Source organism: Amphiura filiformis, chromosome 17 (genome assembly GCF_039555335.1).
Source record: "Amphiura filiformis chromosome 17, Afil_fr2py, whole genome shotgun sequence".
NCBI classification, from domain to species: Eukaryota; Metazoa; Echinodermata; class Ophiuroidea; order Amphilepidida; family Amphiuridae; genus Amphiura; species Amphiura filiformis.
The window spans coordinates 2,612,270-2,638,008 of NC_092644.1; the positions used below are offsets into that span (position 1 = coordinate 2,612,270).

General features: G+C 37.6%; 1 protein-coding gene and 2 long non-coding RNA genes across 3 annotated transcripts; 1 reads left to right on the top strand and 2 right to left on the bottom strand.

Annotated features, from left to right (window-relative positions):
• Positions 1-574: 574 nt before the first annotated feature.
• On the bottom strand, positions 575-25,739 carry LOC140138163 (uncharacterized). The gene is made up of 5 exons (XR_011856952.1): positions 25,654-25,739; positions 4,305-4,410; positions 3,780-3,894; positions 2,264-2,511; positions 575-630 (listed from the first exon to the last, which is right to left on the bottom strand). It is a non-coding gene; the product is annotated as an uncharacterized lncRNA (long non-coding RNA).
• On the top strand, positions 10,154-11,679 carry LOC140136795 (uncharacterized). Its single transcript, XR_011856764.1, has 3 exons — positions 10,154-10,276; positions 10,401-10,551; positions 11,562-11,679. It is a non-coding gene; the product is annotated as an uncharacterized lncRNA (long non-coding RNA).
• LOC140138161 (uncharacterized) lies at positions 15,394-22,050 on the bottom strand. Its single transcript, XM_072160094.1, has 5 exons — positions 21,760-22,050; positions 18,278-18,528; positions 17,306-17,523; positions 15,898-15,959; positions 15,394-15,588 (listed from the first exon to the last, which is right to left on the bottom strand). The coding sequence occupies exons 1-3, from the start codon at positions 22,045-22,047 to the stop codon at positions 17,442-17,444; spliced, it is 621 nt and encodes a 206-aa protein (XP_072016195.1). The 5' UTR covers positions 22,048-22,050; the 3' UTR covers positions 15,394-15,588; positions 15,898-15,959; positions 17,306-17,441.

A 25,739-nucleotide genomic window follows, 5' to 3' on the forward strand; every position in this document is an offset into this window, starting at 1 on the left:
AGCCTGTGCACACATTATCTGTACATGCAGTTGTTAAGCTTACAACATTTATACTGCTTGCAATACAACCCTGCAAACCTTTAATTTACCTGTTGATCAACAGCTAGGTGTATAGTCATCTGTAGTATTAAATTCCCCATAAAGAATGAATGATTTGTGTGAAGAGACCATTAAAACACCACCATCTAAAGAACAGCTTGTTGAATCCAACAGCAAATTTGAAATGGCAGTTGGTGATCATGTGACCGGGTCATGACTTATGCAAATTAGCTTCTGACTGTCTATTAGAGCTGACTGTCTATTAGAGCTTCATTTAGATGATGAAAAAATCATAAGTATTAGAGCTTCATTTTGATTAGATAAAAAAATCAAAGTATTAGAGCTTCATATAGTGACTGCCTATTATAGACCTTCATATCTGTCAAGCTCTTTGACTGCCTAAGTCACAGGCCTTCAACTGCCTAATTTTCCAGCAACTTCTTGTTGATAGTTTGATTAGGCAGTCATTTGTCTTCAACTGCCTATGAACTGCCTATTAACTGTCTATTAGGCAGTTGTGTTTGGTAAGGGTAACCACAGATGTCATTTTGCTGCAGTCAGGTTGCTTCTGTCTAGCAAGGCCAAAATCAGCTGTAACAAAAATAGATAGAAAATCTGATATAAAACATCATTTTAAAACTTCATTTTGAGGCGCTTCAAGTTTAGTTTCACACATTTTTCTGTGTGGACTAACCCTACAACTGCGGACATTGTTATTAATGTGTTTCCATATTACCTGCGATCTATCAATGCTGTCCAGCATACACAGAGAACATCGGTTCCCATTTAATGCCTACTGCAACACATCCATTCAATTTTTCATGTGTGTGCCCCCAATTGAGGGTACTTACAACAGGGTTCCCCAGACAGGGTCTAATTCTGCATAAAACCGGGCAACGTTATTTCTATAGATCTGCTGCGCATTCAAATTGCATTGTATTGCATCGTAATTTCATTTGTGTCTATGCTAATTATGTTTACACAACATGAACTCACGTGTTTTCAAGCAAATTCGCCGATAATAGGTGATCAAAAGCGATCGGAATGTTACAAAAGTACAGATCGCATTCAGCTTACTTCATATGAGATGATCTTTGGAAAAATACGGCATAATTTGTCTTGGTGTTTGCGGAATGTCATGCAGTAAAATATTAATACGTTGCGGCAATTCATGATTGACAACTAACAATCGGCGTGTCCTTCGTAGCTTTCGTATCCTCCACTGTCAATTTCTTATCCACTCACTAATCTTCACAAAAGCTTTGTGTTGTTTACGTAATGTGTGGAGGCAAATTGCAATAACTACTATGAATTAATGAGTAGGGCGGTCTCCTATGCGGGTTTCTTCTTCATCTTACGTAACAGTATTGTTCTCCAAAAAACCCGGAAGCTTGTCGTTTGGAGCTCTAGCTGAAATACAGCAAGATAATGTAAGATAGTAAATGTAAACCTGTATTTTAGCTAGAGTATCTCGAGCTAGGGTTCCCGCACCTAGAAATCTTTAAAATTCAAGGATTTTTCATGGTCCAAAAGCATGATTTTCAAAGACCACAACACAAAAGGCTGCGTATTAACAAAAAGTGTATTATTTTCAAGCAACTCCATACTTGGCAGTGGGGTTTGACCCCCACCCTTTTTATTTTACCCCCACCCTTGTTATTGAGGCACCCTTTATATTGAAAATTCCTGACCCCCATGCTTTTTGCTGAGGCACCCCTTATACTGAAAATTCCTGACCCCCACCGCTTTTTTCCCCTATTTGTATACATTGATGAAGTCACAGGCAGTTTGGTCGAAGTAAATCAAGTACGCCGAATTCTGCACCTATTCTGCACCTATCATCACACGATAGCCTAGTGGATGTAAACATGCATCAAATGGAATTTTATCTTGCGATATGGTTTGCTGGCAGTGGTTTGGCACTTATTCTTGTGGTTTGGCACTTATTCTAGGATGATTTTATCATTCAATGAAAATATATTGTAAGCTGGCACTCCCACCCTTTTTATTTTACTCCCACCCTTTATATCAATCCACCCTTTTTACCAACAAAGTTTAAACCCCCACCCTTTTAAGGATTTTCCAAATTTCCAAGTGGCACCCTTTAAAAAGGGTGCCCTGCCAACAGTGTCTCCCCGGGAGTGTCTCTGAGTATGACACATTAGCCGTTAAAACCACCTTAATTGAGAACTGAGATTGGCTCAGAGCCTGAGCTAATACTTACTTTCCAAATACAGGGTTCAGTGTATTTGGGATATAGTTATCGTCATCATTGATCTTCTTCCTGCCGAGTTTGATCTTCAGAAACGGATCTGAAAATCCGCTAGGATCCTGAGGTTGCAGATCAATTCCCTTGATGATGTAGATATGTACCACACACTCCACTGGAGTGCTTGGTGGAAGATGCTGGAAGACTTTGGGAGGGAGTGCAGCTTTAAGGTCTCCTGGTAGGGGGTAGAGACGGAATAGACCCTGCAAGATTTATGAGTAAAGCACACCATATGTTACATTTGATGTAAATATACTCTCACTTTATAATTGCACACAATTTAGGCAAATGAAATAGTTTAAACTTGGACATTTGATTGAAGTTCAACTGAAAACAGATTGGGAAGCCTACAAGGAGCTTACTGGAAATAACATTACTGAAAAACTAATTTACATTGTCTTGTTCTGAGAGGCTCATCTTATGATAAATTTTGTTCACTTATACATTACAGTTGATGTCATTTCAGAGACATATACCCTTGATACCAACAGACAATTCCGGCCTTGTGGAAACAAAGTTCTTGCATGTGTGCAGGCGCGTAGCAAGCGGGGGGACAGGGTGGACGAAGTCCATGGGCCCCGAGGGTTCAGGGGGCCCGAGCACAAAAACGAAAATTAAATAAGGGCTGATAATGGAGAACAGGGCCGGATTTTTATACCATTGGGCCAAGTAGGCCAGGGTCCCGGGCAATTTTGGGCCCCCAAATTTTTGGGGCCCCAAAATTGCCCTATGCATCTTTCTTTTAACTCCAATAGCAGCATGTTTTTTGGTCAAAATAGGGCAAAATTGTAAAATTTTCCGCGCTTCGCGCGCATGCAAATACCAAAATTTATGTTGATCTGGGGCCAAAATAGTCAGAAATTGAATTGAACAAAATATGTTACTCCCCCTTGGTCCCCCATTAGTTAAACCAAAACTTGGCCACTGACTTGAGTGCACATACCTTCCTCGGCACGTGAGTTCGGGGCCTCCAAATTTTGGCCTGGCCCAGGGCCCAATAAGGTAGGCTAAATCCTGCCCTGGTTAAAAGGGCCCCATACTGCTCCTTGTCCATGGGCCCCTGATGCTCTTGCTACGCCCCTGCATGTGTGGGGGGGTGCAATGAGTGATATTGAGGGAATTTGCCAGGTTGTCTTGCTTAATTTAGATGATTTTGTTGTGCACTAACCCTAACCGCCTAGGGGCTTTTTGGCGACGGGAAGGAAAAGAATAAAGAGAGAAAAGAAGGAAAGAAGTTGTTTGCTCTGGGTGGAATTCGAACCCGAGACCCCTCGCATGCCAAGCACTCGGTCGGCGACACTTTGCCACAGGTCTTGGGCTTCGCTGGTCAGCGAAACCGTGCCTATATATCACTTAGGGCGATTGCGTCATCACACCACGTGGGATGCATGCACGAACAGCGCATATATATCAAGTAGTATTTTGTAGTATTCAGGAGCGTTAGGGTTAATATCCACTGGAAGTCTCTCACCTTAAATTCTCCTACTCCTGATGACTCTTCCTCTTGTTTCTGTTAGCCACGACTCAGTTCGAATGTGTTACAAAAATCGCCAATCTTCCTGCTTCTCTAGCTCACCAGGGTAAATCTACAGAATAAAAAAAGATACAAAAACACTTCATGATAATTTTAAGGAGTCATTTTGATTTTGTACTTTTATAAGTTGATAAAGATAGCTACTAAGTTCTCATTTTTTTTCTCTTTATTATAGAACTGTTTCTGGTTCTCTCTCTCTCTCGGGTCTATATATGTTTCTGGTTTCTCTCTTTTTGGTTCGCTGATAAATAGTTATTGATTGCAATATTCATCTATTGAAAATAAGCGTAACCTATTAACTGTGCCAGAAAAGTTCCTGTAAATATGGTTCAGTGTCTTTGAGGTTTTGTTCACTATTTATTTTGTTGTTTTTAAATTGAGTGCTTTTGGTCTGCTTCTGCTTTAGTAACCACTTTTGATGTTTCAGTATGTGGAAATGAAAGTTGAAATCTTAAATCTTACGATGAGTTTGTCGTAGCCTCTTTCTAAGTAGTACTCCTGCCTTCTCCAATTCCCCACAGGATGCGTAGTACTTTTACCACCAATCAATATCCTCCTCTAGAATATCCTATTTAAAAACAATTACGAACAAAGTGAATTAAAATGGATTCTAATGCAGGATTAAGTGTTAATTAAGATTAATTTGTTGTAAAATGCTGATATTTTTACTATCCGCAAATGTGATAAATGCATTGGTTTATGTTATATGGCATGTGGACCTGGGAGTCGACTGTGTGCTCGTTCTTGCCTTGGGATGTTGGCTCCTGGGACGCATGCTGGGGCTGCTGGCTCACGGGTGGTGGATTTGGATCCGTGGGGGTGCTCCGGTGGATGGTGTGGGCGGTGGTGGTGGTCATGGCTTCATCCAGGTCTTTACACTGGTTTAGGTAGCTGGGGTGCTGTTGGAGTGTTTTTCGGCTGACCCCAGTGTTTGCCTGCTGGTAGCATGTCTTGGGCGCAGGGATGTTCTTTCCATTCAGTTATGTCCCTGCGCTTCTGTTTCTTGTTCTTGGATAGCACTGTGTTTTCATGGAATGTTACAATGACTTTAGGTCTTCAAATTAAATACTAAAACTAAATGGGGAACAGGTAGATTCTTTGCGTATAGCTTTTTCACACAAGTCTGAGCCAATGCCTAATTGATATAGGTTTATGAACGCTTTTTTTATATTAGACGCATCAACATCAGCGCAAGTGCATTATTTTGTCTAATTTCTCTCCCAATAAGTAATACAAGTTTAAATCTATTTCATACACGAGAAGAAAAAAACATGTGATTTTTACTTTTTAATATAACAAAATATCACTAAAAATGTTGGAATACAGAACCAAATATAAATGCATCAACCTGCCCGAAAAATGAATCAATCCTACGTGACGCGAACGAAACACTGCGCATGTCCGCGTGATATGCTGAGTGCACAATATACACAATCAATGCCTGTTTCGTACTTTTGTAACAGCTTTTCTGATTGGCTGCTTTGATATTCGCTGGAATAGTGTGATGTCATAATACAGACTGTATGCCTACTTTGGTTCAAGAACATGTTCCCAGTCATGCATGGTTCCTATTGACTTTGTGTTGATCAAAAGAAGTTTACATCCACCACCTAAATGGCATTATGGCTCAAAAACTAGACCGTTTTAAGAGCTAAAAATTTGTCCAGTTATAGTAATTAGTAAAATAAATCATAATATCCTGCTTACAGAAGATGTGAAGTTTTGTCAGAAATTATCATATTCTTTTTACCAACTGGTTGGTTTCCAAAAATCCAATTGGTCATACTGTGTTCAAACATGGTACACACTACACAGGGGAATGTCCTTGAGAGGTGCTTGAACCAAAACACTTCAAATTGTATGCATGGCTGTCTTTATCCAAGGTGATGATGTAATGACTATTCCAGCGAATAGGAGTGTATGAAATTATGAATATAAGTTCATACATACTCACGATATAACGATGTTTCTGATTGGATTTGGGGCCTTTGTTGCTGGTCATAAATTCCGTTTATGACCAGTACGCAGGGCATAAACAAGCTGCGTCATGCAGCGTTGGAACCCAATTAACACGATCCACGATTTGCTAGTGTTGCGTACACGCGCATGTCACCGCGCCCATCTCATGCGGAGCACAAAAGATGACGCGTATCACGCGTTGACTCCCGGCCGTTGACATCATGCACGCCCGTTTCGAAGTATAATAAAGTTCAACGCGCACGCGCTAGATGTGAACTGTGACGTCATAGATCTGTTCGCAAAAATAGTCTCAGCAAGCCGCCAGTACTCCACCCGGCCAAACCGGCCGGCTCACAAGCACACCTATTTTGCTTAATCATAATGAAAATAGGGTCCGAAATTATGCCGAACTGCAACATATGTTTCCATAATCAAGTCAGCAAACAAGCAAACTATGCATTATGCACAACAAATGCGAAATAAATGTAAAGTTGACTTAAAAACTTCGTGGCTTCTTTTGCGTGTGTTTAAACGTAAACAAAACTGACCTCGTAAACCCCTGTCAGATTAAAGAAGTAAATACACGTTTCTCCACATCATCCGATATTCAAAACTTCACCAACATTAATTTATATAGGAATGATATTTATTGAATAATAAAAGTGGATAGGCGACCCATATATTTTACAAAATAGTCACTTGAAAACGGACCAGTTCCAACACAGTTCAGTCGTGTTATCACGCACAGGTCAAGGTCATTAGAGGTTGTGGAAAAACAGCCCAAAAAGAATAATGTCTTGTTTGCGTTCTATGATTCACCCGGTTGTATTAATTTTTTTTTCATGTCGTTATCTTGACTAAAAAACAACGAACTAATAAGTTTTAGTCGATAAAATTTTTAAAACCGAACTTACTGTTCTATTATATTGTAAATAATTATTGTAATTTTAAATTTTATAGATTAATTTCCATGTGGTTGAATGTTTTTTAGAAATTATAATAATAAACAATACGCTCTAAAATTGGTAATAACGTAAGCATTATATTTAAATATTATGGCCACCCAGGGAAATCCCGCGATATCGACGCGTTCGTCAACAACTGCTCAAAATCAGCTGTTTCGTTGTCGGCCGCCGTGGATTCCACGCACTATTATCAGCAATATCAACATGATCTGATCAGATTCTGCAGCAGTTATTGAATGTGAGTTGTAAAATGAGAAAAGCTTTGACTGACTGAGGAAAATGATGCTGCAGAAATCGTTGGATTGCAGGTTTACAGGCCTCACAGTGCACGCCACACGGTGAACACGTGTATCAATGTTTTGCACGTTGCACACAGTACATGAGTACTGAATTGCAGGTAAGCTTACAATTATTTTGTGTTGTTGTTGTATGAACTCCAGATCAGTGCACGTACATGTAGCCCTCTAGATGAACATGAAATTAGATAGGACTCAACAAATTCAAACGTGTGTGGCTGTGAGCTCAAACAGAATAGGCCAAGGTAAACAATTAAAAAAAAACCAGTTTGGACTAGACTGTGCATGACAGACAGTTCGCATGCCGTGATACTATTAAATTATACAATCTAGTATAGTACCCACACTGTCACTGACTGACCTGAAACTAAAAATCTTGCCTGAATTTGAATGCATCCCAATCGATTAGTGTAATAGTGGCAGCGCGCAGCGTAAATATTATAATCTTCTAGTTCTAGCAATTTCATTTGGAGACTATTTTCAAGAGCCCCGAATGTACATGTAGGTGACTAGGTGCGCCCCAGGCCAGGGGCACTCAACTGAAACTTTGGTAGGTGTGTGCGGCGCTATGCACACCACAACTTTGGGAACTAAGAACTGATTTTGGGAAAAATAGGGGCTTGATGAACTGAAATTTCAACATTTTTGGTGGGTCTTGTGAACTAAAATTGGGCCATATTATAGACTTTGAACTAAAAAATTCCAAAATTTTCCAAATTTTGGCTAATAGAGCTGCAATTGCCAGAGTTTGAGGCTCAAAGAACTGGAGCATGCTCCAAATGTGGGTCTTAAGGAACTGCCGGTGACCCTTGACCGCCGCACATACCCATACCCCATTTACATATGTGAGTATCCCCTTTGGGCGGTGCGCTCGCCGCTTTGCTAGATTTGAATGACAAGCCAATGAGTGGGAAGTGCACACATTTTGGGCCAAAACACTGTTTTTCGTACGGAAAAGTAAGATGCTCAAGTATTGATTTACAATGTAGGCCTATTTGTTCTGCGATCTATTATGATTTTATGGGGATGCCCGATTTGTAGAAATTTAGTGGGTACGTGGACTACGTGCTTCCGGTCCGCCACCTGCCAATGATTTCATTAAAAACAGGGACTGTTTTGGCCAGTTGATTGATTTTAATTATTTGTTTTTTTATTTATTTATTTATCAGAAAATTGACAAAAAAGTGTTTGCAATAAAAATGTTGTTAGATTTTTCAAGCTTTGAGTGACGTTTTAGGGTCATTTAGCATTCATGAGCTTCCAGAAAAAGAAATGGCCCACCAAGGCACCAACCCTACGTGGCAAGTCCCTCCATCTGTAGAACAGGTTTTTTCTTATTTGTCAGTGGAGCATTATAATAAACGGAGCAGTGAGAGAGAACTTTTTTCAACAGAGCCAATTTTAGCACCTTTATTTCAACAAGACAACAAAACAAGACAAAAAAAAAGGTTTGTCTCAAAGCTCACAAGTGGTTTGAAAACAAATGCGAAATGCGTTTTTTTTTTTATTCCCGTCTTTTTTTATGGTATTTTGAGAAAAAAGTCTGATTTTCGCCAATTTTTTCTGGAAAAAACTAAAAAAAAAAAAATTTGAAATAAAAAATTTCCGCATTTCTTTTTTGTCAAATCGCATGATTTTACAAATGCGAGCACGAGCTTTGAGACAAACCTTTTTTTTTTTTTGCCTTATACTCCACCAATTGATTTCAAAATTGATACAAATTCCATACATTTTAAAATCATTTAAAATAAAGTATGGCATGACCACAAATTATCACTTTGTTATATATGAAAAAGACAAAATTGTCTTTTTTTTGTAGATCAACCATGAATGATCCCAGCATTACCTCTAGGTCTACAAAATGTATGAAAAGTACGCTGACGCAGAAGGTACATCCTCTCAAAATCGAGAAATTGTTATTTTGGCTATAGTGAAATGTCATAGGTTGGTCCCTGTTTTCAGTGACCCCCCCTTCATGTAAGCGCCTCAAAATAATGACGTACAAAAAAGAAATTAACCATTGTACTATCCATTCAAGGACACACATTCCTGCACTCAGACATAGACATACTGTACACACTATGATATGATACTGCAGTCTGTCCACATAGAAGTACAAACCAAATCTGTGGCATCAGGGGGTCGAGGCTTTGCGTGATGCGTCACAAATGAATGTGACGGTAAAGTGCGTGGTGTGCTCGCTGCTCGGCAGTACAAATCACAAGCAGCAGTTGGCGCCATGAAAGAAGCATTGACCAAAATAATTATTCTCATACCTCTGGTTTCCGAGGTATATTTACTTTGTACTTCTATGTGGACAGACTGTATCTGAGGGGGTACACCCCATACCGCCAAGTGTCGACATGTTCTAAATTTCGTTTTAACATAATTTCCGGCAACCTGCACCTATCAGCAGACCGTGGACAGACCATGAGGTGTGTTACCACAAATATCTCCTCATTTGGCAGCTAACATACTCTAGGACAGGCCTTCTCAACTAGTTTATTTGAAGCGCCAACTGGAAAATTTCTGTGATCATGAAGTGCCAAAATGTTAAGGGCGCCTGAGGACTTTGTGAGTTAGAGCGGGCGTATAGCGGGTACGGTGCAGTGATGAAGCTTTATCGGGTGTCCAGGGGGCAGCGAACCCGGAACCTCATGGATTTTAAGGTTTTTAAAGGCCCAGATCGAGTATTTTCACCTATTTTTTGTTCAATATTTATGTGAAAAAAATATTAAAATTACCGTGCGCCACTTCGTGCGCCACTTCGACTGACTCCAAGCGCCACAAGTGCCAAGGCCACCAGTTGAGAAGGCCTGCTCTAGGAACTGTCTTTTGGAATTTGCAGGAGAGCATTAACTAACTCTTCTGGATCATTCAAGGAGAGCTGTTTACAGCATTTATGATTGAATAGAATGTAAGGAGAAAACTCCCCACACCTTAAAAAAATACCTTGAATATGTATTCATGTATTTTCAAAGATTAAATTGATGCACACCATATAAGCCTGCATGTTTGTACTTGCTTAAAAATGTTTTAATTTTTCTTCTTCTTTTTTTTAGGAAACTTCTGGAGCGTGCATTTACACACAGTCACACCTACATCAGGCTACATGTATAGATGTGCATAATTGAACTAGTTACGTGTACTAAATGGTGTCTTATCCTGAACCTGAAACAGTGGATTTGTGGACATTAGAAACTCACAAAAGACTGTAAGTATTTTTTACAAGGAAAAAATGATACAATTTTACAAAGCATAAAAAAGGCAAAACAAAGTTTGTCTCTCAAACCTGCATTCATATTCATGGTGTATGTGTTTTCTTCTTCTTTTTTTAGGAAACTTCTGGAGCGTACTTACACACAGTCACACCTACATCAGGCTACATGTATAGATGTGCAAAATTGAACTAGTTACGGTGTACTAAATGGTGTCTTATCCTGAACCTGAAACAGTGGATTTGTGGACATTAGAAACTCACAAAAGACTGTAAGTATTTTTACAAGGAAAAAAATGATACAATTTTACAAAGCATAAAAAAGGCAAAACAAAGTTTGTCTCTCAAACCTGCATTCATATTCATGGTGTATGAGTAGCCCTGCGGGCTGGTTCATTTTTACTAGTCTTGCCAGTCTTCAGTCTTTATCATAAACATAATGACATGTACGGACCTGAAGTCTTGCAGCGGTACATAGGAATGCACTGTAAGTTTAAGAAATCCAAACTTCAAGCATCAAGAAATATACCTTGCATTTGTCAGTTTTACCTCAGAGATGTTGTAGACCCTCTCAGTGCAGAAACATCACAAGGAGAATGCTGCTCAATATGATAAATCCAAATCATGAAAATAAAGCAATTTTGCAGAGCAATATTTTGATCACTTTTGCACTAAGTAAATTACTCCAGGTTTTGCCAACTCGGGAATGTTGAACCCACCCAAAAGATGAGATCAATGTAGATCAATTATCTCAACTTTGGTATGTTAGTATAGTACAATGGAATTAAAATCATCCATATAAGCCCAAACTCTGGTACAATGGGATTAAAATCATCAATGCTGGCCAAAACTGTCCTTGAGAGAGTTCCTCGGCTACATCCTTGGAGCCCAAAATGAGCCCACATATTGTGATGTTTCTTATTTGTGGAAAAGATATCAATAGAGTGCACTGTAACCATAGAGTCTATGGTTACAGTTACTGGAACTACAATTTTTCAGGCCTTTGTAAATGTTTCTACATGTATCACTGTCAGGAAAATAATACCCCTGAGCAAGAAAATAGTGCCTAAAATGAAGCATGCAAATGCTCTGTTAATGCTTGATAAAACTGAAAGCAAGCAGAGCAGCTATTTTGTAAACTGATTTGTGGGCTATGCAATCTCCACACAGCAACGTCAAAATATCCAGTGACTTGATGTGAAATAAATAAAGCAGTAGAACTAATTTATCATGTACATTATATCACTCCTCAGTCTTTCTTTTTTTCCTCTTTGGAACTTAGCCTGAACTTCTGGACAACAAGTTGTGTGGTGTGCACGCATCATGGCCAGAAGGCGTTGCAGAGGGTTCTGGATGTTGCTATGTATGGCCTCTTCTCGATTTTGTTCTTTATGAGCTCGTTCCCGCCTTGTTCATTGAGTCTTCCAAGTCCAGCTCTGAAGCGCCCGAATCTGCTGCATCGCATGATCTTCCAATATGTGGAGCTTCAGGGATATTCTTGAGTTTGGAAACAGGAGTCGATACGACATCATAAATTCCTTAATGCAGATATCTACAATGTGAGTAACAATATAAGTTAAAACCAATGTCAAGTACATGTTGGTAGTGTATACCCCCGCCCCCCCTCCAATTGAAGTGACAGTTCTTAATAATCTTCAGGAATAATTAGTTGGCAAAAATCAGCGGGTTGCCCTTTAGAGCTGTGCAGGGCAAGATTTTCTTCACCCCAATCATGGACTTCCCTGTCCTATCTACCGCTGAATCCACCTAACTACCCCAACCCGCAACCATTTTTACAACACCGGACTGGACGTCTCTTTTCGTTAATAGCCTGGTAAAACGAGTCTTATAATCTTGTGAGCTGAATTTTCATTTTAGGTACAGAAACAATGTACATTGTAGTGCAATGAAACCTATTACAGGTCTATTCAAATGACCGATACTACAATGTACACATTTACAAACCAAAAATCAAACAAACCTGCTTTCTCAATTTCCTCATCAGACAAGTTGTTACTTGTGTTGATAACATAATGCACATCTGCAAAGTTATTCAGTATCCTTGTGTACTTCTGTTTGATTTCAGATGCAGTCCTGAAGATGGAAAGTGGGATGTGGTCATTCATGCTGTTCACAGTGTCCAATGCATGTTTTGCAAGGTCCTCTATCACTTCTGGCTATAAAACAAAACAAAAAGATACCAGCCATTGGAATGTAATTATGGAAATTAGCTTGAAACTTGCATGATGCTAACAGATCATGAACAGATTATAAAAGCTGTACACATACAGTTGCATCAAGTTGTGGAAAACATGCATGGAGATTATAATGATACAAAAATTGCACATTGGAATGCGTACAATTTATGTACATGAAGGTACATTTTGTACATTATCAATGCTGAAATACATTTAGAGCTGGCTTCATGATGTCTTTTACGTGATTAAAAATATGGAATCACCACTTTCATATCGAAAATGTGCAATAAAAATGTTACCATTTAAAATAATGGAAAAATAAAACACCTGTGTGTGTGCATGATCATTGTGATCTGAGATCTTTAAATTACTTGGTTGGAATATAACTACTGGAATATATCCTTGTAGCAAAGATATGTTACAGAACTGTGCAGACTTCAGAGGTAAGTACGTGTAAGTACATTGTATTGTAGTCCAACATTCATGTCTACATTATAATTATTAGTTTTAAAAATTAGTTAGGAGCACAGAACAGTGTGTGCTATGTTTGTGCAATTTCAGAAAAATTACCTGACAAGCCTTTTTCACATGATTCCCTGTGAAGGTTTTTCCATGGTAGGCCTGTCTTGAATATGGTGCTTCTGTAAGACGTCGTCCAGACCCGATGACACCGGCCCAGATCCAAAAGCCATTTTCAGTTCATCAAGTTCTTTTTGCTGTAAAAACATTTAAAAAAAAAGGAAATTGACGGTCAGAAGGGCAGAAAAATGTTCAGGTCCAACCGATCCAGATTTGGTATTTTTGTTATGAATTAAAAACATCAATTTTTTTATATGAATTTGGATGGTTTTAACCAAAATCACAAATTGTTGGGTCCAACTCAGCCAGACCTACAAATTTGTCTGGATAAAAAAATGTTGGTGTTGGTCATAAATTACCATTTGTGCAATCTGCTCCCTTAGGCATTGTTGCTTAACAATGATGTCCTGAAGTGCATCATCATCATCAGTAGGAACTTTGTCATTCTCAACCTGACTTAGCTTTAAAAGCTGAAGTGGGAGATCTTCTACCAGGTCTTCCAGTTTAGCCTCCTTCTTCTGAATGCTGGTTTTAAGTGCATGAAGTCGATTCTTAGGCTGATCTGATGGTTTGTGTGAAGTTGTTGTCGACTAGATCTTGAGAGTCTTGTGAATCTTGGGAGGCCTCTTCTTCACACTCAACCTGGTAGTTGAAGATGGTGTTGTCCAGGGTGTTGCATTCTTCCTCCAATAGGTCATACAATCTTTTGAATATCCCTAAGGATACATGGAGGGATGGAACCACCACCTGTACAGTAATTGAGGCAATTCAATATAAGAATGTATGCAAATGAATTTTGATAAGGCAAAAAAAAAAAGGTTGGTCTCAAAGCTTGCACGCAAGCATTTGTAAAATCGCGCAATTTTACAAAAAAGAAATGCGGACATTTTTTTTATTTAAAAAAAAAAAATTATATTTTTTCCGGAAAAATTCGCTAAAATCAGACTTTTCTTCTCAAAATAACATTAAAAAATCGCATTTCGCATTTGTTTTTTTTTTAAACCACTCGTGAGCTGAGACAAACCTTTTTTTTTTGGCCTAAGGCCAAAAGCAATTGTTTGATTTGAAAAACACAACAACAATAGGACTTTTTTTTCTAAATTTTTTGAAAAAAAAAATAATAATATTAATATTGATAAAAATGTTCTAAGGCCTAATACACACAATTAACAGAATGTGAATGTTTAAAAAAAAACACTAACCTACCCTAATTTTTGGTTTATGTTATGCCAATCAAACAATTTTTTAGGCCTGTTTTGTATGGTGTACATGGCGATGAAAAAAAACCCTGAAAAAAATCACCCTCTTCAACGGGTCCCACAGATTTTCTGTTTCTGAGATTTTAGTGTACATGCATGTAAACCCGGCTGTTTTGGGTGCTCTGAGTTTGATGTATCCCTGTACGACTTACATTCTCTGGCTCAATGCAGAGCATCGGCTCTCTAACAATGCTCTTGGAGATTTTCTTTGATTTCCTCTTGTCAAAATTTCCTTCTGTGGTATACCGCTCAAAGTTCTCTTTGATGTTTGCCTGTGTTCGGAGCCGTCCTGCCTCTCTGTCCTGAAGGGATAATTGGAAATCGGCATAGGATGTCTCACAATATGGGCATGGGTAGACCGCTGTAAAACAAAAGAAAACAAGAAATTGTGTTCATGTAGGTCAATCAACAAACCTTCTGATGGCCCGCTCATGCAGGTACGATTTCTGATAATTCCATGTGTGGCAGTCAGATCAACATGCATTATTCCGGGCGGCTGGCGTCAGTCCCGGGCGTGGCCGCCTGACGGTGCCCACCATAACTTCAACCTTGATGCCTATCCAACTGCGACGCGGGGACAATGTACGGCTCCATCAAAAATCTATAGGTTTTTTTTTCACATTCAAAAATCACAATACGCACCATTACATCCAAGTACACCATAGATCTTGTCAATGAGTTCCAGATCACCAAAGAAAAGTAGTCAATCTTTTTCCCTCTGAAATTAAGGTGAAAAAAAGACAATTTTAAATATGAAAAGTTAATTTACCCCCTGGATCAGAGTCTGCATTTTAATTAGAGTGAGATAGCTCCCCTACCGCTCTCCCTTAAGTCTCATTTAGGAGCGTGATAGCTCTCCTCAATTGTGATTCACTCAATGGTAAACAGTTCACATAACTCTCCTACAGCTCTCGGCTCTCCTTGAACAAATCAGGGAAGCTATTAATAACACTCCTCATTTTAAAAGGCAGTCACTGCAGAATTCAAAATGTGTTTCTAGGTTCATTGAAAGATGTTTTCAATTCACAATTCTAAAATACATGGTATAAAAAAATGTATAAAAACTAGTAACTTAAAACTGGTACTTACTGCCAAGTCATGTTCATTAGGGCTTCAAGTTGTTCATTGAAACCTTCTAAGGTTAGGTCCATGTTTATAACCGAGTCTTTCGCCTCAAAACAAGAAAACATCCGTGTATTTGCCTCCGAGTTGGGGTTTGAGACATTGACAAGTTGAAAGAACATCTTCATCATTTTTCCACCCTTGTCTCCTCCTGAAACAAATTTTAAAATGTAAAAAAGAAATGATTAAAATCATGAAAAGAAATTCATTGTACTGTGACCTAGAATGGCTTGCAAAAAAAGGGCTGATAGCCAAGACCCAAGAAATTAACTTCTTTTGCAAAAGCTGGATGTACATGTACCGTACATGCTCAACAACATTCATCGTCCTTCTTTTGACCCATGTTGCAATTAACAAATTATCAGTACAGTACAGGAAAGTGAAATGGAAGAAGTGCATTGTGGGAAGTGAACTTTAATACTTCTCTGGGATGTACTTCACCTGACAGATAGGAACTCACCTATCTTGATCCATATCTCCTCATCCGGGATCATCCCGTCATGCCACGTTAAGGTGTTTGCTCTATAAATCAAAATATTAAGGTTATTAATTATTTTAAACTGTTGTGATTTGGTAGTTCACATCATCTTACGAATGGTAGTAAGCTTTGGCAAAAACTGCATTGCTCAATTCAGAAGCGAAGCGTAGAAGAATTGAAATATCACAGATATACTTTTATAGGTGCTGCGGTTCTTGAGTTACGTTGTAAAGAGGGCTGAAACAACAACACTTTTATAAAACGTATATAACTCATTTAACAACAATAAATTAAGCAAGTTAATTTGCAAAGTATACGATTTGTAGAATGGACTTTTGCCAAACATCAAGGTGTTAATTTTCAATAATATATTAAACTAGATAATGAAAATCGATTTTTAGGTTGCTTCGACCAACAATACCTCGTCTACCCTTAAAGAAACAAATTCAAAGAGTGTTGTCCAAAGCAACCCTGTTTTTCGGTACATACATGTACATGTACATACCAATCACAAATCGCATGTTTTTATTTGAAACTAAGTCATATTGACCACAAAAAAAAAATAAACTAGTTAATATACAGCCGTCTGTCAACATGCGATATTCAAAATTCCTTGTCTAGTGCAATGACGTCCCAGTATGCAATGAAGGTTGGCAACAATTGAGCACAAATAACCATGACGTCATTGGAATAAGATGATTTCGGAGCAGTAATTTTGAATACCGGTATTGCTATTGAAAGCAAGCTGAACTTTATTGTCATGAGTTAGTTTTGTAAATAAAACCAAATTATGTTTCTAACATTAGGCCAAAAAAAAAAATTGTTGTGTTGCCCTCAACCGCCCGCCCCTAAATCCTGAAAAATCTGGGTCGCAATTATTTTTTTTTTTTTTTTTTTTTTGAATGATGATTTTACAGATTTGTTCAAAAAATCAATGTTTTTATTGAAAGACTAGTCTTTAATTGATGTCTAACAGGTATCCTGAAGTCAAAATTGACAAATGTCCCCTAATTGAAGAAGCATTATTTAATATTTGAAAAGATTTTTAAAACTGAAGGTTTAAAAAAAAAAAAAAAAAGAAATCCGACCGTCCGCCCCAACTTTCCCATTTTCTCACTTGAGGGCAACATAACAATTTTTTTTTTTTGCCTTATAAGGCTGGATTAAGGCATAGTAGTGTTGTGATTACCAGGGACATTCTTGAAACAGTACCGTATCATTACATTGTATCCAAAAGATTCAAAAATATGTTTTAGTTCTAAAAAGGCGGCAACTCCGGAAATGAAAAAAACATTGTTGTATGGGCCCTTACGCTAATCAAGCATTCTTTTGGACCTAAATGTGGTGTCATACATGTATCAGAGTGAAAGAGAGAAAGAAAATTACATACTGGCTATGGCGGTCCAGCAAATCCAAAACCATTTTTGGTAAATCCTTAACGTAGACAAATGGTGTCTCCTTGACCGCAAAGCCATTAGAACCCTTGGCGGATGTGTCTGGAAAAACTAAGGGGACGAGCTTTCCTTCTATGTTGTCCCCAAGAGCTGATTTCTTCTGATCCGCATAGACTCTTCTGAGGCAACAGTGGTATTGACAGAGCTGAAATACCTGTACATGTATAAAGAAAAAAATTGATACGGTACATGTATACAGGGAGAATTTAGAATAAATTAAAACTGCTTGACAAAATTTATGTCCATGTCCCCCACCCCAGCTGCCACTTCACTATGACAACAGGTTTAGTTTATTTTAAACAATTGATAACATAAAACTTTAAAAAAGAAAAGAATTTTTAGATATTTGATGAAAAACAAAAACTGGTCAGACCAGGTTTTGATTTTTTTTCCGCTGAATGCGTAACATGTATGTATACACAAAACCAGCAATTTTTACCTGTTCAATACATGTACATGTAATTTTGACTGCAGACATTGTAGAAAAATGTAGTGTTGTTTTCCCTGCATTTGGATTACCAACAATCCAACATGTGCACACATCAGAATGGTTCTTACTGACTTGGTATTTCTGAGGCTGCACACATAGGCCTACAGTAGGGGGTGGACATTGGAGGACAAAGTGAATTTTAGGGGTGAAAAGTGAAAAGGGGTGTAATTTCGAGGGTTTTGCCTCAAAAGTGGGTGGAAAAATATTTTGGGGAATTCCGCTACCACTCCCTCGGTAGTACCGCCACTGCACACAAGAAATTATCCTAGTCACTGGGGGTCTGGGGCACTTGAAAGGGTATGCAAATTTGTAGGGTAGTGAGGGGAATTTTGAAGGTCATATTTAAAGTAAATAATGATAATTTATAACAAAAAAAACATACTCCTGCCTTGAGTGCCTTCCCTTTTTTTTTTTTTACCTTCTTAACTTCCGGAGCTGCTCCCAAGTCAATCGCACATGGCGCATCATAGCCAAAGCAGAATCAGTGTCCAACTTGATGCTGGCCTGAAGGGCATAAGTTTGGATTTCTTCCTGCAAATGAATCTGCGGCTGGTCAAGTGATATAATATTTCGTAGGCTGTTGATTTCCCCTGTTCTTTGCTTGATATATGCTCTTGTTATCTCTGTTGAAGGTTTACGGGCATTGGTGATCTGATGGATCTTGGCTGGCTGTAACAAAAATTGATAATTCAAAAACAAAAATATCAGTGTACTACTTTAGTACTTGTATGCTGTACATGTGCATCTACCGACTTACATGTACATGTACATTGTATTGTACCGGTACTTACAGTGTATTATATTTGGTGCTGTTTGAAAAAGACCAATTGATAATCATTGAGTACATTGTACATGTGCATAGGCCTAAATAGGGTGGTTGTAGTTTCAAAGATGTTTGCTTTGAAGTTTGATACTTTTCTTCATTATAATAACTTGAGGGCCTATAACACATGCTTTTGTATGGTAGCATTGCAGGTATGTTACACACAGTTTACAGTGTTCCATTGCAAAACCATGTTTTGGTACATTTATAACAATTTATTTTATATTTTAAATGTATATTTTTACTTAGGGATGAAATCAAAATTCGACCGGGCGGTTGACCGTCCGGTTTCTGTTGTTCTAAACGATGGTAGCCGGATGGAACCGGCGGTCAACCGCTGGTCGAGTTTTTGATTTTCATCTCTTTATTTGTTTATTTATTATTATTTAGTTAAAATTTATTTATTTATTTTTTAATGCTCAACCGATTATCGGATCGGATATCATATCGGCCCGGATCAGTAAAAAAAAGTTTATTTTATTAATTTTTTAACAGTTTTTGATGACTTTAGAGAAAGAACTGGTCATTGGACCGGAAGTGCTAGGATCATTCACAGGTAATTTGAAAAAAAGGAAAAAATTATTAAGCTTACAGTAATAGCAAACCACAAACTAATGTTTACCTCTTCATCTACCGTACCGGTATTGATGCGAGTATAGTCCCACCTTCGAGTTAAGTCCCACCCCAAATTTTTGATTTTTTTTTTTTAAGTCTTTTATTTTTCGGCTTTGGAGTGTCCCTGGACCTAGACCTAAATGCTAGGATCATTCATGGTTGATTTACAAAAAAAAATAAAAATTGTACTCATGTCATACTCGATTAATGATTTGAAAATGCATACAAATTCAATGCATTAAAAAAAAAAAAAAAAAATAGGCCTACTATTTTTTTTTTTTTTAAATCAACCATGAATGATCCTAGCATTTAGGTCTAGGTCCAGGAACACTCCACAAAGCCGAAAAATAAATGACTTAAAAAAAAAAAAAAATAGGCCTACAATTTTTTTTAAATTTTTTTACAACCATGAATGATCCTAGCATCTACCGTACCGGTATTGATGCGAGTATAGTCCCTCCTTCGAGTTAAGTCACACCCCCAAATTTTTTTTTTTTTTTTTTTTTTAAGTCATTTATTTTTTCGCTTTGTGGAGTGTTCCTGGACCTAGACCTAAATGCTAGGATCATTCATGTAGGCCTATTTTTTTTTTTTTTTTTTTAAGTCATTTATTTTTTGGGATTTGGAGTGTAATTTTTAATCATTCATGGTTGATTTACAAAAAAAAATAAAAATTGTACTCATGCATACTCTATTTTAATGATTTGAAAATGCATACAAATTCAATGCATTAAAAAAAAAAAAAAAATAGGCCTACAATTTTTTTTTTTTTTTTTGTAAATCAACCATGAATGATCCTAGCATTTAGGTCTAGGTCCAGGACACTCCACAAAGCCGAAAAAATAAATGACTTAAAAAAAAAAAAAAAAAAAAATAGAAAAAAAAACGAATAAAAAAAAAAAAAAAAATAAAAAAAATCCAAAAAAAAAAAAAAAAAAAAAAAAAAAAAAAAAAAAAAAAAAAAAAAAAAAAAGAATAGGCCTACAATTTTTTTTTTTTTTTTAAATCAACCATGAATGATCCTAGCATTTAGGTCCAGGTCCAGGGACTCTCTACAAAGCCGAAAAAATAAATGACTTAAAAAAAAAAAAAAAATAGGCCTACAATTTTTTTTTTTTTTTTTTAAATCAACCATGAATGATCCTAGCATTTAGGTCTAGGTCCAGGGACACTCCACAAAGCCGAAAAAATAAATGACTTAAAAAAAAAAAAAAAAAAAAATAGGCCTACAATTTTTTTTTTTTTTTAAATCAACCATGAATGATCCTAGCATTTAGGTCTAGGTCCAGGGACAAAGCCGAAAAAATAAATGACTTAAAAAAAAAAAAAAAAAAAAAAAAAAAAAAAAGAATAGGCAAAAAACTTTTTTTTTTTTTTTTAAAAAACCTTTTTTTTTTTTAGCATTTAGGTCCAGGTCCAGGGACTTTTTTTTTTTTTTTATTTTTTAAATTTTTTTTTTTTTTTTAAATCAAATGAATGATCCTTTTCATTCTGTTTTTTTTTGTTCTGGTCCAGGGACACTCCACAAAGCCGAAAAAATAAATGACTTAAAAAAAAAAAAAAAAAATAGAAGAAAAAAGGCCAAATCAACCATGAATGATCCCCCCAAAAAGTAGGTCCAGGGACTGTGTATAAATGACTATAAAAAAAAAAAAAAAAAAGAATAGGCCTACAATTTTTTTTTTTTTTTTTAATTTTTTTATCAACCATGAATGATCCTAGCATTTAGGTCCAGGTCCAGGGACTCTCTACAAAGCCGAAAAAATAAATGACTTAAAAAAAAAAAAATAGGCCTACAATTTTTTTTTTTTTTTAAATCAACCATGAATGATCCTAGCATTTAGGTCTAGGTCCAGGGACACTCCACAAAGCCGAAAAAATAATGACTTAAAAAAAAAAAAAAAAATAGGCCTACAATTTTTTATTTTTTTTAATCAACCATAAATGATCCTAGCATTTAGGTCTACATGTAGGTCCAGGGACACTCCACACTTTCACAATTCTTTGAAATTCGAGTATAGTCCCACCCCCAATTTTCAAAAATGTTCACCCAAAATGGGATGGGACTATACTGCATCAGTCACGGCACCGCTTACATATTATAAATGCCAGAATAGCAAACTGTAATTTTTTCGTAATTTTTTTCCAATTTTTTTTAAATTAACTGGGCACTTCAGAATACATGTAGGTCCAGTGGTTCTCCAAATTAAAAGTCGCCAAAAAAATTTTTTTTTATTTTCTTTTTGATCAGATCAGTAGGAAAATGCGATATATAGGTTGAGCCCTAAAATTTTTTTAATTCTTCCTTGGTCCAGGTATATGTACAAAAATGTGCATAGTCATGTGCTGGTGATTTTGGGAGCTTAACAAACATATTAGGTGGGCGCTTAATGGGGCATGGGCTCTTAATGGAACTAATCTGTTATAATAAAGTTTTAAAAAGTAAAGAAGAAAAAACGTACCATCCCTGCTGTTTTGATGAAAGCCATTTTGTTTTGATCTTTCTTTAGCTTCAGCCAGGTCCATCTGTCAGTCACCTTTTCAATCTGTTCAGGTATGTTTGCCTGTTTGTCATGCTGTTTTGCTGCTTCCATTAAGATAGTACAAGCCATTTTGATGGGGTTTTGAACGTGTGATTGTGAATTGGCACTGGCAGTCTGCTGTACATGTTGGTCTGGTGATGTTTGTGTGCAAGAGCTGCAGGGACATGTTATTATTGTCTGTTTTGCAGCACATTTGTGCCCAGCCATTTGGCGAAAGACGCCTATTCTCCGATTGACAACATGATACCAGTAAATTAGGTATCAAAACATTTAACATATGAGGGCTGGACTTGACATCACAATAATGGACTGACTGTAAACAAACCGGACAAGGTACAGAAGACGATTCATGAAACTGAAAATAATGGGACAGACAGGACGAGAAAAAATTATGATCACATGAAGTTGTTACACCAGACGAGATCATGGACAAACAAATAGCACAGACAAACAAGTTTTCAGTGTTTGAATGATGTAGAATTTGCAGGTCCGGTAATGTAGGAGATGAATTGGTGGATGCCAGTTGAAGGTGCTGAAATATGTTTGTTGATCCTAGCCGGAATGGTAGCTCTGATGAAGCTTCTGGTTGTTTCGACTTGCATGACGGTGCCGTTTTCTTTTGCTGGCCTCCTCGCCCTTGATGCTTGTACATGTTACATGTTGAACACGATTGACCCCATCTTGAGTGTTTAACCCAGGAAATTTGTGATGTCCTAGGCCGTTTTTACCCTCATGATAATGTCTGATGATCCTCTGGCATCTATGACAGATTTTCTTAGGGTGAATATCAGGATCATCCTGCCAAATGTTAACACCCCAGATCACATCTACCTCTTTGGGGTACAGGAATTTAAGATTTGGCTTCTTGTACCCTGTCGGTGCTTCTCCTTTTTTAGTAAGCGCTCCCCACATGTTCTACACAATTTATCCAGGGCTTCCTGGTGATATTCAAAATCCATGTTGAAGAAAAACTGCCAAAATAACCGAATTCGTGAGCGAGTATCAGAGCGCACAGCAGCCGGTGAAATCAGCCATGTTTTGTGCAGTCGTACCGCTGTATACCGCGGTATACGCTGCTTCTATGCATTGTGTACATTCGCGATACATGAAATTTGGTCGGAAATCATGGCAGTTTTTTCAGAAAAGAGAAGTGGCCTGTTTACTTTTATTACATTTTTTGATAGATTGGAGTGTTATTTGAGTAACTTTAAAAGGGATAAGTGCGGGAAACTGGTTTTCAGTGTTAAATCTTTAAAATTATACTCCTATTTTCGTGCTTCGGAAGCCTCGGCGATCGGCATTGAAACAGTACACTTTCACTGCACGTATTCTGATTAAATTTCTGATTTCGTATAAAAAGAACACGATTTCTGTATACACAAATTAGAGACAGACATACATAAGAAACAATAATAGGGACTCAAATTTGCATTTGCTCTTTTATTTTTCTCAATTTCTGCCTTTGTTTGGGGTGTACATGGGCCATTCAATTCAGAAATTTGACGAAGGAAAGTAGGTCAAACTTCGCGGTGTGCGGTCAAAGGTCATAATTGGAGTAAACAAATAAACAACACACGAACTGGCAAAACTTTATTATCGCCTTTTATTGGCGCCCAAACGGGCGTGCATGAGCCGAGCTGCTTCCTGCAAGTAGGCCTACTCATTTTCTTCCAATTTATGAATGAAAACGGTATGGAAATGTTTTTTAATTTAAACTTGTAAACCCAATTATTTTCATCTGTATTGAATTGCTAAGAATGTTGGTATGTAGAGCAGGGTTCATTCATAGGATTTCGGCATGATCGCTGTTTATGCCCTCAATCCTATGAATGAACCCCTAATTACAAAACAGGAAGTAGGAGTGACAACATCTAGGCTGTAGTGTCTAGGCATCTAGGCCTACTGCTCGTACATAGCTATAGAGCCCAGCATCAACATGAACTGCGCTTATGACACTCAAATGATGCACACTTTTTCAGGTCTTTCATTAATTTTAATAAGCAAACCTGTGGGAAGTTGGGACTTTATTGGATTGTGCAGTAACAAAAAAATTCTTGCCTGTGTCATGTGAATATACGAGCTGATCATAGCATATGGCCGCATGCTTTTGAACTGGGTACACCAATAGGGTGGAGCAGTACTTTTGTGCGAGATTTTTGTGCTAATTCTTAGTATTTTTGAGTCAACTCAAGGGTGTCACCTACCTAGACAAATTACCTATCAAATTATCGACCAAAAGAAGCTGCATGCCATAGCATAGGCTAGCATCACATGGAACAGGCATGACCTACAAGTAAATAAAGTAATTCTTGGCCAAGCTCGAGCGTAATGCGTACCTATAATTGCTGCCATGTAGCGTATTAAGCGTGTACACCAAATAAGTAAGGCATGTGCATGCTTTCTTCTGTACTGCACTATGTGCGCATGTTTTGCATGTAGCCAAGTGGTCGAGCATGGCCACAGAATTACCTTATTTTTACCGGTCTAGTTATTTTTACACGATGATCAGAGTAAGTTAGGGAGCGATTGTTATTTACCACAGGGGGGTGAATGGGCATTTTTGGGGGGTCTTGAGGGGGGAACGCAAAATTTTTTGAACCAAAACGGGGGGTGAAATTTGAGAAAACAAGGCCAGGCCAGGGGGAATCCGAACATTTTGAGTGGACGCGAAGGGGAAACACAAATTTTTTTGTCGATATTTTTTCCAAAACGCCCATTACCCCCCTGCCGTAAATAACGATCAGTGCGTAAAATCTGGACTTTGCAAAATACGGTACTATCATGACTATACTCTATAGTCTATAGTTTGCAATAAAATTTGTGACTGACTATTGGCATTGCTTTAAAGTCATGTTATTTAACATTTTCATACAAAATAGATTAGTATTTCTTTTCCATATGTTAGCTTTTACTGTCAGATATGTCCCCTTTTAATTCTAAGCTGAACAACTGAGGTAAAGCAAAGAAAATTGGATTTTACTACCAGCCATGTTGTCGACTATACCGGTACTTCACTTGACTTGACCCAATTTTTTTTTTTTTTTGTGATGAGACAATCGCACATGGAATTTTAGAGGGATTGTGATTTGTGATAGCAGTTCCACATAGAAAAGCTGCACTAACGATCATGAGACTGTTTTTTTTTTAATTGATGCATTAAAATTAAATGTTGGCTGAATATTTTGATGAAATTCAAATTTTGACAAATGTAACTTTGCTCATGTGCTATGGAAAGTGCTATGACAAAACGGTTTTCAGTTTTGGTTTTCTTTACTCAAGGCCGGCCTTGTCAAGGGCTTTAATTTCAAATATAAAATGATGCGGTTTGATGGCAAATTTGAATTTACTTTTATTATTACCATGATTACATAGCCTGGTCATGTGGTGATGCCGTCACATTTGTTGACAAAAATTAATAACGTCCTTGAAGGGGAGTCCAAACCACTTCCCTAAATGTACCAGCAAAATCCGCCCGAGCGTAACCTCAAAATTAATACAGCACAGTTCTCAATGCACACCATGAATCATGATGCACCCCTGCATATGCACGACACACGCACATTCATGACATTGAACATGATGAACAATGTGAAGTACCATCATGACCATGGTACGGTAATTCATGACATGATGAAGTCCCGGGGATGAAGTAAGCTTATAACCATTCAACATGCCAATGCCATCATGACTTGTGCGCCGAAAAGCCATCAAAATCAACTTTACCGATGCCCAAATTTCATGCAAATTACATCTGCACCCTCTTTAGATTTTACTAAAATAATAATAACATTGAATAAAACCAACAGTACTCACCAATCCTTTAGTTTTGCACAGCGCTAAACATGCATGCATGTATCACATCCGTCGTGTTTTGTGTAATTGTGTTTACATCCGCTGTC